This window comes from Cryptomeria japonica, chromosome 9 (assembly GCF_030272615.1).
Source record: "Cryptomeria japonica chromosome 9, Sugi_1.0, whole genome shotgun sequence".
NCBI classification, from domain to species: domain Eukaryota; kingdom Viridiplantae; phylum Streptophyta; class Pinopsida; order Cupressales; family Cupressaceae; genus Cryptomeria; species Cryptomeria japonica.
In genome coordinates this window covers 246,862,350-246,877,751 of record NC_081413.1, presented here as the reverse complement: position 1 = coordinate 246,877,751, position 15,402 = coordinate 246,862,350, and the positions used below count along the sequence as shown (strand labels likewise).

Here is a 15,402-nt window from a genome sequence, read left to right as displayed (position 1 = left end):
TAATTGTGCCATGGGTCCAATTCATAAAAGGTGAAGTTGGCATTTCTCATCCTTGTTTATGAATACTTATGATACTATGATGCTTGGCTATTAGTCTGACATTGAGGATTAATAGGGAGCCCTATGATCTTTAATAAAACTCTTGGTATGAAAGAATTGACAATTACTTGATAAGCCTAGGGTTTTGTAAAGATTTTAACTTGTTTCTTAAAGTATTTGAAATGCTAATTCTGATTTCTTATGTGGATGATCTAACTCTGACTGATAAAGATAGTCTCATAATTTTATATAAGAAAGAATTATCTCAAAATTGAAATGGAAGATCTAAATCTAAAATGCATTACTTCTAGGTTAGAAGTGTGGCAAGGATCTAAGAAATTATTCTAAGTCAAGTTTTCTATTGTTATGTTAGAATTATGGATTGTAAAACTATATGGAAACTAACTTGAAGAAGTTGAGTATGTCTGCAACCAACTATGATTTTGCAGATTCATCTAAATAGAGGCAAGTTGATTGGTGAGTGCCTTTGCTAATCAAAGCTAAGCATATTGTTGCAGCCAAGCATATCTTGATATATTTTCAAGACACAATTGATTATGGGCTGAAGCTACCATCACAAGGCAAATATCCATCTCAAGGCAAAAGAGAAATGATATATAATTAAAATATCATGCATATAAGTGCAACAAAAAACTTGACTATGGGAACATGTGAGTAACTCCATCAGGGCTATGGACACCTGTTAGAAATGGAGCGATATTTGAGAAATTGCAGTCTATAAGCTCGTCAGAGCTTTAAAAGCTTGCTAACAGTGAGGCTCTATTCAAGATGCTTTTGATGTTAGAATAATCTACGTAGCTAGTTATATAGGATGCTAAGGATCTTTAGTGAACACAAGAGAAGGAATTAACTCATTTGCACTCACATGGGCAAAAGAAGATCAAAGTTTGAAGAATCAATGGGAAAGTTTTCCATGTCTCCATTTGTAAATCCTAGTCACTAAGTGTGTTAATTTGGATATTCCAAGGGACCTTACAGATCAATTGATCGCTTATCTATGAAATGTTTTATACCTCCAATTCAATTGGTGTATTAAATGCTAAACAAACACAGTCATCCTTGTTCAAATAGGAAATGAATCTTCATCATGCATATTGCATTAACATAAGACCTATCGAAAATTCATTGTCTCCACATGCATTTTGTAGATCATCATGTCATATAGGTCTGCATACTAGGGGCATAGCTGAAAAAATCCTAAACATCATAAAAGTCCTAAAAACCCTAAAAACAAAAAAACTCATAAAATAAAAATAAAAACTGAAAAAATCAAAGCAATAAAGCATAGACCATTCCACATCAAACCAAATCAACAACAAACAGACTCTCAAGGTCTATAATCAAACTTATCGTATGTCTTGTTAATCAATCTATAAAACTCTATCAAACATTAACATGCCTTATACAAGGAAGGGTACACTCGAAACCAGACAAATTGGTCTTATACAAGGTACTCACACTTTGAAACCAGACATTCCTATCAATGATCATACAAATCAAAACAATGACATAGATCAGTATGGCTACTAAATTTTGTCTAGTTTAGTCTTATTTCCTCTATTGAATTGCTGCATCTTTGCTTTTGCTTGTACATGTTCCTTCAGTCTCTTTTGTGACACCTTGGTTCTTCTTGGAACCCTCATGGCTTTAAACTGATCAACATCCTAGTCTTAGGGAAATCAACTAGTCAATTTACATGTCCTAAGTAGTTCAACCAAGTCATCTTTCTATCGGTATTATCAGGTCATCCAATCTGAGTCAGACACCTATCTCTTATCCATTACTGAGATTTACAACTTAATAAACACATAAAGAAAGAACACTGAAAATTGTTTGAGCTGTGATTGAAATTTTCTTTAAATGTTGTATTTTAACTTGGTTTTTTTTTATTATTCCCTCTAAGTAACCCAAGGAAATCTATCTTGACTAAGAGGAGAAAGGACTGGGGGCATAATACTTTTCTTTGTTTTCTACTTGTAGGAATAATTTCGATAATCTGAAAAACATCTCATAAGTTGGGTTTCTGTGATAAGTTCCTTCACATCAAGATGAAATCACCGCACATACCTCGACTCCATTTATTTGTATGCTACAGGGAGGTTGGAATCATTTCCTTATCTGTTTCAAGTAAATTTCTTTATTATGCGATCTAGATACATGCTTAATCTTTCTTAAGATATGAACAATACAAGGGTCATTGCGAACATGATAACCAATATTGCATATAACAAGGAAGGAACTCTTCTTTGTTTGGTGTGTTTGGACACAAGTAACATTCAGGTCATCTTGGCTCTTTATGCCTTGGTGCTTATGTTGGCTTGCTATATTAAAAGTGATGTGACATTCAGGTCATCTTGACTCTTCGTGCCTTGATGCTTATGTTTATTTTCGATATTGTAAAACACTCAATGATGATAAAAAGAAAATTAAAATCCAGTGACTCGGTCCTAGTTTGCATACACATTCATTTGCCTTCATATTATATTTTGCATTTACATTGATTTCAGCGTGATAACATTATTCTCTTCATCCTTTGAATAAGAGCCTGAATTTGAAACAACCATCATTTCTTCGCTAATTTTTGGGATCAAAATTGAAATATAACGTCAAATTTCTAGTCAAATTTTTGCAACATTGACCAATTGGTATTTTCGTCTTTTGACCACTTTTTCTCATTATTTTTCAGTCAAATCAATTCTGATTTCAACTTCAATCTTCAATACATCTTCGTGCTCAAATAATCATCACTAAATATTTTTCTATTTTCAAAAATTTCTTAGAATCATTGTAACCTCGACAACTTTCAATTTCACTCTTGAGGGGGCATATTCATTACATTTTTTCGTTATCAGTTATTCTCATTATCAAAAAGTCGAGTTTTTTTTTTTTTCCAAATCTTTATCAAAGTCGAGAAGAATTTTTTTCAATCAAAGATTAATCAAAAAAAACCCTATTATTCTTCAAAATTGAATCAATCTCTAGGGGTATATCAGTTTCATCACATCGAATCAAACTAGACATTATCTTTTTTGTAATTGGTTCTTGTTCAATCTAGTTTGGAATCGATTTCGCCTATTTGCTCAATCTAGTTCAATCAAGTTCTAGATCGATACTCATTTCTTCATCAATCAAGTTCAATATCGGTATATCGCTCTTTGTTGATCCTAGTTCAATCAAATTTAGGATCGACATCGCTTTAATGAACATGTTTAACTTAATCGCTTCAAGTTAAGTTTAACATCTCGCTCTTCATTGGTTTGTGATCCATCAAGTTGAAAACTAATAATCTATTTGACATTAAATTTTCTTTGAATCAATGCACTGCTCGCACATCAATTCAAAGAGGGGAAAATGTAATACCCTAAAAATGGTCACCTAAACTATAAGCCCCTAATCTTGACTACATCACCAAGGTCCTAACCAAAGGCAAATTAAATCAATCGTGAGAACCTAATTAATTAATTCTTAGTCATCAACGTCACATGGCAAATAAATCACTCAATATTAATTGAATAATAATTTAATTAATTAATCATTCCAAATAAATTATTTTAATAAATTATCTTATTTATTTAATTAAATATCCTAGCATATTTAATTAATAAATTAATTTTCCAATAAATCATAAAAAAAAGGAATTAATTTGCAAAAAAGATAATTTGAAAAAGAATTTAAATTTGAGAGAAGAAATCAAAATGGAATTAAATTGAAAAAATCTCAGAAAAGAAATTAAATGAATTAAAAGTGAATTAAATATCAAAATTGAATATCAAAATATAAAATATGAAATAAATCAGTTTTTCTGATTTTATCTTAAAATTAGTTCAACTTCCTTTAAAGCTGAGAAAAGTAGCTAATCACATCAATTCACCTAGATTGTGCTTCCCATTGGAGAATCTCTTCCGCTCATCGTTGATCGATCTTGACCGTTGGTCTCTCTCTAGATTTTCTATAAATTCAGGCCCTCATCTCTCACGAAAAAGAACCTGGAGATTATTGTTATTATGTTGTTTTTTCTCTAGGCTTATTGAGATTTATGAATTGAGATGTTACATATTAGTTATGGCGTATTTGTTAAATCATCTAGTTTAATACTCATTCATATTACTTAAATCATGTTAGATTAATCATTCATATCTAGCTTAATCTTGCATCCATTTAGCTCAATTTCATACTCATATATATTAAATCCTTCGTTTAGGTGTCATCTAGTCACTGGTGTTGCATATGGAAATCTGAGAGAAAAACTAAACTCACATCTGCTAGAAGATAATAGGTCACTTGGTAATGATTTATTGTTCATTATTCATTATTGATTTACCAACCATGCATCTAATGAATTAATTGAAGTGTTGTGTATTCAGATATAGATACAAATACAAATCCACTTTTCACACACACAGTTACTAGAGCACACCCTAGAGGTATATCAAAATTAAGGGATATTAGTAGTGAAGATCGGAGAAGTGCAAAAGCAGAATAATTTGCAGATCATATGAAGGACTTGCATATTTAAGTTAAGAAACATTTGGAGGGCATGAACAATAAGTATAAGGAGAAAGCAGATGAGAAGAGGAGGCATAAGGAATTTGAAGTTGGTGATGAATTGATGGTGTATCTAAGAAAAGAAAGATTCCTGGTTGGAACTTATAACAAGTTGCAAATGAGGAAGTTTGGACCTTGTAAGATTTTGAGAAAGTTTAGTTTTGAAAATGTATATGAAGTGGAGTTACCGGATAGTCTGAGTATTTCACCTACATTTAATATTGTAGATCTTCATCAATATCATGAACCAAAATTCAGTGTGGACAGTACTGTAGACTTGGAGAAACAGTTGCCGTGGAAGGAACCAAATCAGATTGAAGACATTTTGGACAATAGGATTGGGCTTAGTACTCAGAGCAGTCAGTATAAGGAGTATCTTGTGAAGTGGAAGGATAGCCCAGTTGAAGCTTTATCTTGGATTTCTCAGGAAGAGGTAGACCACCTTGGTTTTCCTCTGACCCCAGCAAAGTGAGAGACTCACTTTTTCAACAATCTCGAATGTCTGATGCAGGAGCATCCCCAGTTCATGACAATCTTGCATCAACCAAAAATATTTCTTTTATGTTTTGCATTTCATTCTGCATTTTCTAGCATTGGCTCACCAAATCTCATGAAATTTGATTTTTCTTGAGGACTTGATCATCTACCTTATTCCCAAACCATGGAGCATTTGGATCATTTTTCGGCAAGTTATTGCTACCGGTTTCTTAGACAATTTTCTAGTATCAGCTGTCTGATTGTAATCTATCAAGATCTACCAGATCCCTTCTGTACCTTTTGGAGCCCTAAGAATTGATTATGTTATTCCTTGGCATGTGGCCAACCTTTTCCTATGATCTACACTTCATCGTTTGTATTTTTCTAAGGAATTTCTTTGGCAAAGGTTGACCTTGTTGTTTTCACACGTTCGGTCTTGTTCTTTGGTATTTTATCTTTTTTGGGTCAACCAAATCCCTTTGGATCATATAAATCATTGTAATTGAGCATTAGAATATGATATAAGTAGAGATAAGCTAAGAGATAGAACATAGAAGAAAGATCTGAAGATTTGAGGTCCTGATTGTGACCTGTTCTGTAATTAAGCATGTTTTAGCAGGCCATTGAGCCCGTTTCTATAACCCAGTTGCTATTGATTAATTGTAAATTGTTTTCTTGATAAAATTCATTCAGTTTTGCATTGCCTCCATCATATCCTTGTGTTTCCGTTGTGTTTACTCTTGCTGACCAATCTAGATTGATCTCTTTAAGATCACTCCTAACAGGTGACTACACCATATAGTCATCTTTCTATCTTTATAATGGTCTCAAACTTGGACTCTTCTTTAGATTTAGAGTTCCCTTCCATGTTGGTTTCCCTAGAGCTTCTACAGTTTGTGGTTGCTCAACCCCTATGGGCTGTACCTAGGATTCCCCTTTTTCTACAATCAGATGTTTCTCATGCCTTAGCCATTCTAGCTCTTGTTGGTCACTTCTTCCATTTCACTAATGTTCCTTTGGCTCCTTTGGGATCTCTGTCATGTATGAGATTTATTCCCTCCTTGGTCTCAAACTCCCTCTCTCTGGACTATCAAGTGCCACTTTTGTGCTCGACAACTCAACTTTCAAACACTAATTTTGCATTTGAGGCTTCTAATAGCACCGCTCCCCTTTTTTATTATTCAGTTTGTCTTGGTCTAATTCAGCTATGTGATTTTGTTGTCAAGTTACTAGGATGTAAGTCTACTATTCTTTCTCTTTTCTATTGTACCTTGTCAGATCTGTAATAGGTTGGGGCCCTTCCCCACTTACATTAATAAGAAACACTTTTGATTTTCATACCATATTACATTCATTTTTAGAAAGACTACTTAAACACAACACTATTCATCATACTAATTAAAAAAGGTTTGGAACAAAAAGGATGCATAGAACACCCAAAATTTGTATTCCTTCACTCTACCAAGGATAATAATATTTTGAAGTGCTTTATTTACTACATAAGTATTTTCATCATTAATTCTCTCATAGTAATAAGAGTCATAAGGAAATAAGTTTAAATCTAATCATCCATGGATTCTCACACGCATTCATATTAAAATGCAAGAAACACTTCACTAATGTTTTCATCCAAGGATCTAAATTTTGGACCATCATCAAAATGATTCTCAACTGTCTTATTATTTTATAATATTTTTTTATGTGGCTATATTTTACATAGTTCCAAAAATTAACCTTAAATCAGACAAAATAGTTATTTCCCCCCCTAAATTGTTATATCTTTTTCTTATTCTTATTATTTCATATTGAAGTTGATAGTGAACCAAACAACTCCTTGAAATTACCTACAGCTAAAATGACTATCATTTTAAAGAGAAAAATGTATTATCAAGTGCTATGCAAACTTGAGAGAGAGACTGGTCCAAAAAATCATATGAAATGCTTTCTGAATTGCTAGATCTAAATGAATACAATTGTATAGATTACAAAAAAAAAATTAATGGTTATAAAAGAAAAACAATAGAACCCTAGATGAAACCCCAGGTGAAAGTTAGATCATGACAAGTGTCCTCAGCTTATTCTATGAGACAACATCACCTATAATTAGCTTAATATAATTATTATATTCCAGATCATTTACAAATATTTTGTACTTGAGACCATTAAATTACACTTATTAGAATCCACCATTAGTTCATTTGGAACAACTACACTAGAATTAACCTATGGAAGAGGAAGACTAAGACTCACAACTTTGGATTCCATATTAGATGTCCCTTTGGGATTTTAACTTTGATCTCCACAATGAGAGCTCGATGCTTTAACCAATAGAACACAACATCTTGGACTTCTTAATATAAATATTGAAAAACACTCCTAAGTTTATCTTAAGTGAATAAACTAATAGGGGACCTAAGTAATTAATATTTGATTAAATAATTGTTAAGTTGATTATCTAATTACTCTAAAATTTCCCCTTTCCTTTGAATGACCTATAATTGTCAAAGCATCCATCTAGTAAATATTAATATTTTATAGTGCATCTCCTTTAATAGTAAGGAATGAACCACCTCCTAAATACTTACCTTAGAGATGGTAGTATTGATTTTTATGATAAAATTGTCAAGGTAGTCGAATAGAGAAAACATTAAATTGATACAATAATCATTATTCTATATCTATGCATCTATAAATGTTATCTAGATCATCTAAATGTTGTAGGCTTGCAAGTGGTCTATTAGGAACTTTCCATAATACATCCTGAACAATAATAACTTCTTCTATAGAAAAAATATTATTCACAAGGGATTTCATTTGATATATTTTTCATAACTTCATCCAAATGTTCATGGTGGTGGATTCCATGAATATGTTTAGGAACAACAAATCTAAAATACACAAACAAACCAAAACTATATCCCTTCCATCAAGTATTGTCTAGTCTTATATAGATGTGGTTGGGGTATTTTGACTAGATATACTACAACCCATTGATCTCTATCAATAAAGATGTCCTTTTTCTTGAACTTCTAAATATTCAAGTTAGTGTTGTTGAACTTTTCAACCTCCATACTGAATGTGCTTTCCATTTTTTTTTAATGAAAATTTGAATGCTCCCATGAAACAACATGATCATCCCTCATACTAATCTAACAAGTTATAAAAATCATGTGAGCTTTGATACCAAATGAAAAAATAGATGAATCCTACACTAATCCAACAATAGAAGCAATGCAAGTAATAATAAAACTAAAGGAAAATCAAAATAAATTAAAAGAAGAGACACATTGTATACAATAAAAAAAAACTTAACTTCTTATGAGGATTCAATTTATTAAATTCTTCAACATATTGCTACAATATATTCATAGGGTGTCCAAGGTCAATGAATATCAACACTATGAAATGTACAGAAAATACAATAGTATAACCCTACATAAAATTATCCATATAATATTCATCTCAATCCCTCATTTTCTAAGCTAGGAACCATAAGATACTACTAGTGGTTTCTCAAAGTTGTGATCCAAATATTAGTTCAATTAGTCCAAGTTGGACCCCTGTACAATCTCCAAGGGTAACTCCACAATTTGAATGTAGTTCTTGATTTTAGTATTTGACCCCTATGACTAAGGGATTTAGGTGTAACTTATATGTGGTTAAAGTATGTACAATAATATCTCTTACATGTACCTCTTGTCATAGTTGAACTTACAAATCCCTCACTTCTTACAACCATCACAAAACCAATGATACAAGATACTAGATAGTTCTAACAATGAAATCTTAAGATTTCTTTTATGGATGATACTCTTTTCTACTAAGATTAAATAATATTTACTAATAATAAATAATTATAATCACATTAAGACTTGCAAAGCTTATAACATGTAATTTTAATAATAAGATTGTAAATACTGCTTAAAAAATATTACAAAATTAAATTATAGTATAAGCTTATGACTATAATGTACAATCCATTAACTAAACAATCAATAAATACCAAGCATCACAGCTATATAGAGAAACATAAAGCCCTCAGATGCCTCCGCATTCCTTACCCAGTTTTCTCCCTTAAGATCACACAAGTATACAACAATACTAAACTTACAAATTACATCGATGCGAACACCAGTTAGACGTAAGATAATACACACCAAACTCAACTTTTTCAATATAAACTACTGCAGTGTTTTAATCAGTGACATAGATGATAGAATTAAAACTATTTATGTGCCTATTCAGAGGTTGATTCAAGTTGAGTTGTCTCCACTGTCAATTCAGTTTCCTCTTCAATTTGCTTCACTCTCAAAATTAGCTGCAGTCCAGCTTTTTCCATGACTCCCCTGGCCTTTCCAGCTAGATAAATTACTTTCCACAAATTTTCTTCATCGAATTCTTGTGCCAAACGCCGAGAATACTTGATCAAAATGTGTGGTAATTTTGAGAGGCATGCAGCAATAACATTTCTCAACGACCTTTCTGTCCAAGCAGTCAGATCATCCACTGTATTAGCCTCCATTTCCACTACTCTACATAGTTTATAAAGGCTATATTTTGGTGCTATATCCAGCAAATTCATGGAATCATGTAAATCAGAATTTACAGCTTCATTTCTCTGGGTTAAACCACAGTTTTGGCAATCATCTATTAATAGCATGTGGGTTTTGAGTACATGCACAGCTTCTTTGGACAGATAGTTTAAACATTCAGTAGGAGTTTTAATTTGAGTTGAAATTGGAAGATCTTCATAAAGTGCTTGTAGTCTGCAGAACTCTTTATCAGCAGCCATGCTTACTTGATGGGATTCTGTATTGAGATTGTAAAGAAGATCGAACCCAATCAATTTATCAGCTTCTATGTGGGTATAATCCACTAAATTCAGTAGATCCCACGCTTGACGGCAAATATTTACGAAACTGACCAGGCGATCAGACTTTTGACAATCCAGTTGGATGAGAAAATGGAGTAAAGATACTGCTGTCATCGTCCAACAGGGCTCATTTAGACTGGGAAAGTACTTCGTAACTTGGGGCAATTTTTCACTTCTAAGTTTATCTATTAGCTGATACCCTTCTTCAATAAATTGAACAGAAAACCGATGGGAATTAGAGATAAGAATATTACACTCCCTACCTTTATCATGGCCATCCTTCATTAGAAGTTGTACTCGAGTAATGCAGCTTCTGTTGGCATTCCACAGAGAAGCTGGATCTTCGCCTGGCATACACAGTCGCTCCAACATATCTGCAAAGTCCTCATAACGTCGACCTGAAACTAGGGATATACGGCCCTCTTTATCATTATGTGCCCACCTCACAAAAACTTTAGAAAATACCAGCTCAACAATAAACTGAGAAGACTTGCTCAGCAAAACCACACATATCTGAAGAGCACAAAGCAGATGAAGTAGCTTGTGTAAGCGCATTCTGGCAACTACCATGGTGAGCAAGCTGTCAAAATCATTCGGCCGCTGGTAAAGAGGAGATGCTTTCATGTCATAGATGTGAATCACCTCAACGATGCTGCTGGTCCAAAATTCCTCCACACAAAAGTATCTCCTGAGGCTGAATGTCTCTCTTCCAAGCTTGGGAAAATAGATTAGAGCTGTGATCCATCTACAGCAGATGACAGCCCACCCAACGAGGAAGAAGCCAAACATTGCACACAGTTCAAACAATAGTAATTGATTGCCATTCAAAAGATAGCGTAAAGTTTGATGATAATTTCCATGCAGCCATTTGGTTTTAACTAGGGCTAATATGACGCAGAGAGAAACCACCAGTGCAGACGCTGAATTCACAACCGACCTCGAAATGACATAATTAGGCTGAGAAACACGGGCCACAAACCATGACTTGAATATCTCCTCTTCAAAATCATTCCAAGATTTCTTCGAATCTTTACTGCTCTGAATTTCTGGGTCCCCACTTCCGCCAACCATCATTTCATCTCCACCCAAAATTACAGGGATCCTCTTGCTCAGAATTCTACGAATGGTGTAACCGGCAAAAACTGTGGTGCATGATGCGCAAATAAGAAATATAATTGAGACAGAGAACACGCTACTGGACAGAATGAACGAATGGAAATATGTTTCGTGCACCCTCTTCCTAATGTAATTTTTGAAGGTTTTTTTGTCATCATAAAGATTGTGGAGTTCACTGAGAATTTGGCCAAAAAGGCATATTGCAAAAGCCGCAATGAGCCTCAAATCGTATCCCGAGCGAGACCCTACCATTCCAGGTAGTATGTATCCTATGAATACACAGATGCTCAGTCTCCCACCGTCAATTAGCAGCTGTTTGTGAAGTAGAAAACTTAGCTTTTCCATTGCATCGGATGCAGAATTATTAGTGGTTGTATCCACGAAGTTAAGAACACTGATGGTGAGGGCACTCAGAACCAGAGCCTTGCCGGGCACCCAATGCTCTCGTTTATTGAATGCCTTCACTGCATCCACCGCCACAAATAGAGTGAAGGCAGAAAGATAGATCACCATGAAAAGACCTCTACAAATAAATGCTAACGACTTGAGCAACATATGTACTTCCATGGCAGAAAACCCACAACTATGATCTAAATTTTACACACCCCTTCGATCTTCTCACTGTTTTAGAGCACCATGAACAGACCTCTACAGAGGAACATATGTACTTCCATGACAGAAAACACACAACGATACACACCTCTTCGATCTTCTCTCTCTTTTAGAGCACCATGAACAGACCTCTACAGGGCAACATGTGTACTTCCATGGCAGAAAACACACAACTATACACACCTCTTCGATCTTTTCACTGTTTTAGAGCACCATGAAAAGACCTCTACAGAGCAACATATGTACTTCCATGGCAGAAAACACACAACTATACACACCTCTTCGATCTTCTCACTCTTTTATTAAACAAGGGGGATCATCAATGCGACACTAGAAAGCAACGAATGCTACTTTGTCTGTGATATAATTCTTTCTAGAGGGGTAAATAAAATATTTTAGTACACAAAATCTAGTTGCATTAAGAAAATTTGATTGAGCTTTAATTATGTTTGTTGGAGTAAATGTTTAAAGATGTGGAAGATTTGGATGCTTTTTACACAAAGTGAGTGGCTTTAGACGATGCCGCCATACGACAAGAAACTGACGTGATCGACAGCCTTCAGTTTTGCCAACACTGACAGCTATAAACGTGATGGAAGGGATATAAAGGTGAAGGAAGTGATGTAAAGAATAAAATGGTCTGCAATTTAGTGTTAATGGAGAACTTTTTTTAGTTTAAATATGTAATAGCTGGCGGTGGAATGTAGAAAGAAAATCATATAAAAATATTTTATTACCTTCTACAGTTGATTACTTTGATATAAAATTATAGTAGTAAATAGTGTAAATTTGCTCTTTATATTTGTCTTTTTCTTTATTTTTATTTTTATGATTCACACATTTTCATAAGTTCATTTGTGTGCATTAAATACAATCATCTTCTAATTATATTTATCTATTTGTTATTTACATAGGTTTCTTTATATTTGTCTATTACTTTATTTTTATGATTCGTACATCTCTATACATTTATTTATGCATTATTTCTAATTATATTTATCAATATATTATCCTTAAATATTCACTCATTTACTGTACTTATGTTTAATTACTAAAATTAAAAAATTTAAGTTCATACATTTTCTTTAAGGATTTTGTATTTATAGACATTCTAGGAATATATTGGTTCTCTAAAAGACATCTAACTCTACATAATCATTCTAGGAGCAATTTCATGCTTAAAGGTTTTTTTTTTATGACCACTATTTAATTTTGAAGGGTTAATCTAGGCGAGTGTTCATTGCATCCTAATAATAACCCATCAAAGATATTTATCAATATTTCTGAACTTAAAACATCAAGATGAACAATATCATATATTTTGTCAATACAAAAAGATATCAAGGTGAGTCAAGTGATAAGAAGAATAAAATGAACAACAATTTAGCATTAATGCAGGAGAAAATTTTTAGTTATATAATGTAATAACTAGTAGTAAAATGAGGAGAGCCAAAATCATTAAAAAAACTCATTACGTGGAATAATCCTTTTAGCAATTCATTATTTATTGATATAAACTTATAGTATTAAATAGTTTAAATTTGGTTTAAAGTTGGATTCTTTGTCTTATGTTATTTACATATGTTGCTTTATCTATGTCTTGTACTTTATTTTTAGGATTCTCACATCTCTATACATTTACCTATGCATTATTCCTAATAATCTTCTAATTATCTTTATCTATATATATTTACTTATGCATTATTCTGTATCATCTCATAATTATATTTATCAATATATTATCCTTAAACAATTCCTCATTTATTGTACCTTTTTTTATAATTAAACTATTGGTTAGGGCCAATCCCCTTCATTGATCTAAATCAGAAAATACATCACAGATAAATCTTTGTTGCATATAATTCCACTGTTTTCTAGCATCATCCTTATACTTTACTAAAAAATCCCATAGGCCCATGGAGTTTCTGAGTTTCAAACTTTAGATTTACAAAATTGCCCACATGCCCATTATATATTTTTCTACATTAATCTTTTTCTAATAAACTTCCTACTATATATTCTACTTCCTATCTATTACTTCTATATATGGTAATCTACTAACAGTGCTTTCCTTACTTTTCTTCATAAATTAATATCAAAACAAAAGCATTTGTCTATTTCTCTAACCTTCCTTATTAGTCTGCATTTCTTCATTTTCTTCAATTTCCTCTTCTTTCAAGCTGCTTCCTTCGCTCTACATCTCCATACTTTCCAACAATGTAATTTGCTATCCAGTTGGGTTCCAAATTGACCACCACTTTTGTCCAGTTTAGATGGAATTTTAGATTCCTTACTAATCTTTTTTTGTTGTCTTGATACTCCATCTCATCATCCAGCAAGATAATTGGCAATTTTTTAACTTTCTCTCCATTTTTGTTATAGTCCTTGGGTAGAGGAATCCAATTTTCTTCACAATTTCTCAGAGTTTTCTCGAATCCCCCAAGAATTGGGTTTTAAATATTGTCTTAGTAATATTCCTACTCATCTCCTCGCTTAATCCCCTATCAAATACCAAAGTTAGAAACATTGAAGAGATATCAGTATTGACACGATACTTATGATCTACCACAAATAAATCTTCACCCTAAACTGATTTTATTGCACAAACTACCCATGGATGGTCCTAATTTAGAATAGAACTCAGTCTACCTAAAAAATCCATCTGCCTCTTTCTAGCTATCAGGCGGATTGGGATCTCCATTATATCTATGTTTGTATACTTTGGTAGATTTCTAAAATAAATTTTGTTTCACTTTCTAGAAACTTCATCCACTTTCCTTTCCCTTTTCTTTATTTAATCGAGTTTCAAATCCATTTAGCCTTTTCATTATGTCCTTTCCTAGAAAGCCAATTTTCTTTCTCGATTTCCCATCATTAATTGGTTTTCTATTCCCACGAAGCCTATCTAGAGGCGATTATTCTGCCAAAGTCTTACCCTCTTACTTAGACACTAGATATTGTTGGCCACATTTAAAGCTAATATGTCTATTTCACCGTTCCCTTCTCTATATATGTGGGTAACTCTAAAATCCTCCATTTTTATTATAAGGTCTCAGGTTGGTTTTAAACATTTGGCCACTATCTAGTTTGGAGCTCTATTATTGCGAATAGAATTCATTATTATTGAGTCCCCTTCAAGATGAATCTTTCTTTGCTCTAATCTTGATTCCTAACCTTAGACCTAGTAAAGCTACTATGCAACATTGGGATATAATTATACCTTCCTCATTTCTAAAAACACATCTTATCCCTCCCAATCTAGGATTGCCTTTAACTGCCCCATCAAAATTAATCTTGATCCACCTTACTTGTGGGGCAGTCCATCTTATATTCTCTATGTTGTTTTCCTACTTCTTACTCCCACCACTTTGATAATTTTTTGGGATATCTAATCCCTTAATTCTCTTAACCATACATTCATCCTATTAACGAAATGTTGATCCTTTCTTCATTTTGTCTTTGGCTTCTCAATTAACTAATTCAACTATCCGGTCTTCTATTTTTCTTATAAGAACCTCCATTGGAATTTTATTATTCTGGAATATCCTTCTATTTCTTTCCATCCATATTTCCCATATCACCACTGAAGGGGTTACCTACCACATTGGTTCAAATAGGCCTTTCTTCCCCATACTATTGCATATTTGAAACCAATTTAACAAATGTTGAGGCTTGGGGCTGTAAAATTCTAACTTGTCCATGAGAGAATTCCAACATTT

General features: G+C 33.0%; 1 protein-coding gene across 3 annotated transcripts; it reads right to left on the bottom strand.

Annotated features, from left to right (window-relative positions):
* Positions 1-8,997: 8,997 nt before the first annotated feature.
* LOC131050000 (uncharacterized) lies at positions 8,998-12,052 on the bottom strand. Of its 3 annotated transcripts, none has more exons than XM_059211346.1 (2): positions 10,219-12,052; positions 8,998-9,564 (listed from the first exon to the last, which is right to left on the bottom strand). In XM_059211346.1, the coding sequence occupies exons 1-2, from the start codon at positions 11,636-11,638 to the stop codon at positions 9,320-9,322; spliced, it is 1,665 nt and encodes a 554-aa protein (XP_059067329.1). In that variant the 5' UTR covers positions 11,639-12,052; the 3' UTR covers positions 8,998-9,319. The 3 variants fall into 3 exon arrangements, with proteins under 3 accessions (XP_059067329.1, XP_057840107.2, XP_057840108.2); XM_057984124.2 differs by having other exon boundaries at positions 8,998-10,062; positions 10,219-12,051; XM_057984125.2 differs by having other exon boundaries at positions 8,998-10,059; positions 10,219-12,051.
* Between the last annotated feature and the right edge of the window lie 3,350 nt (positions 12,053-15,402).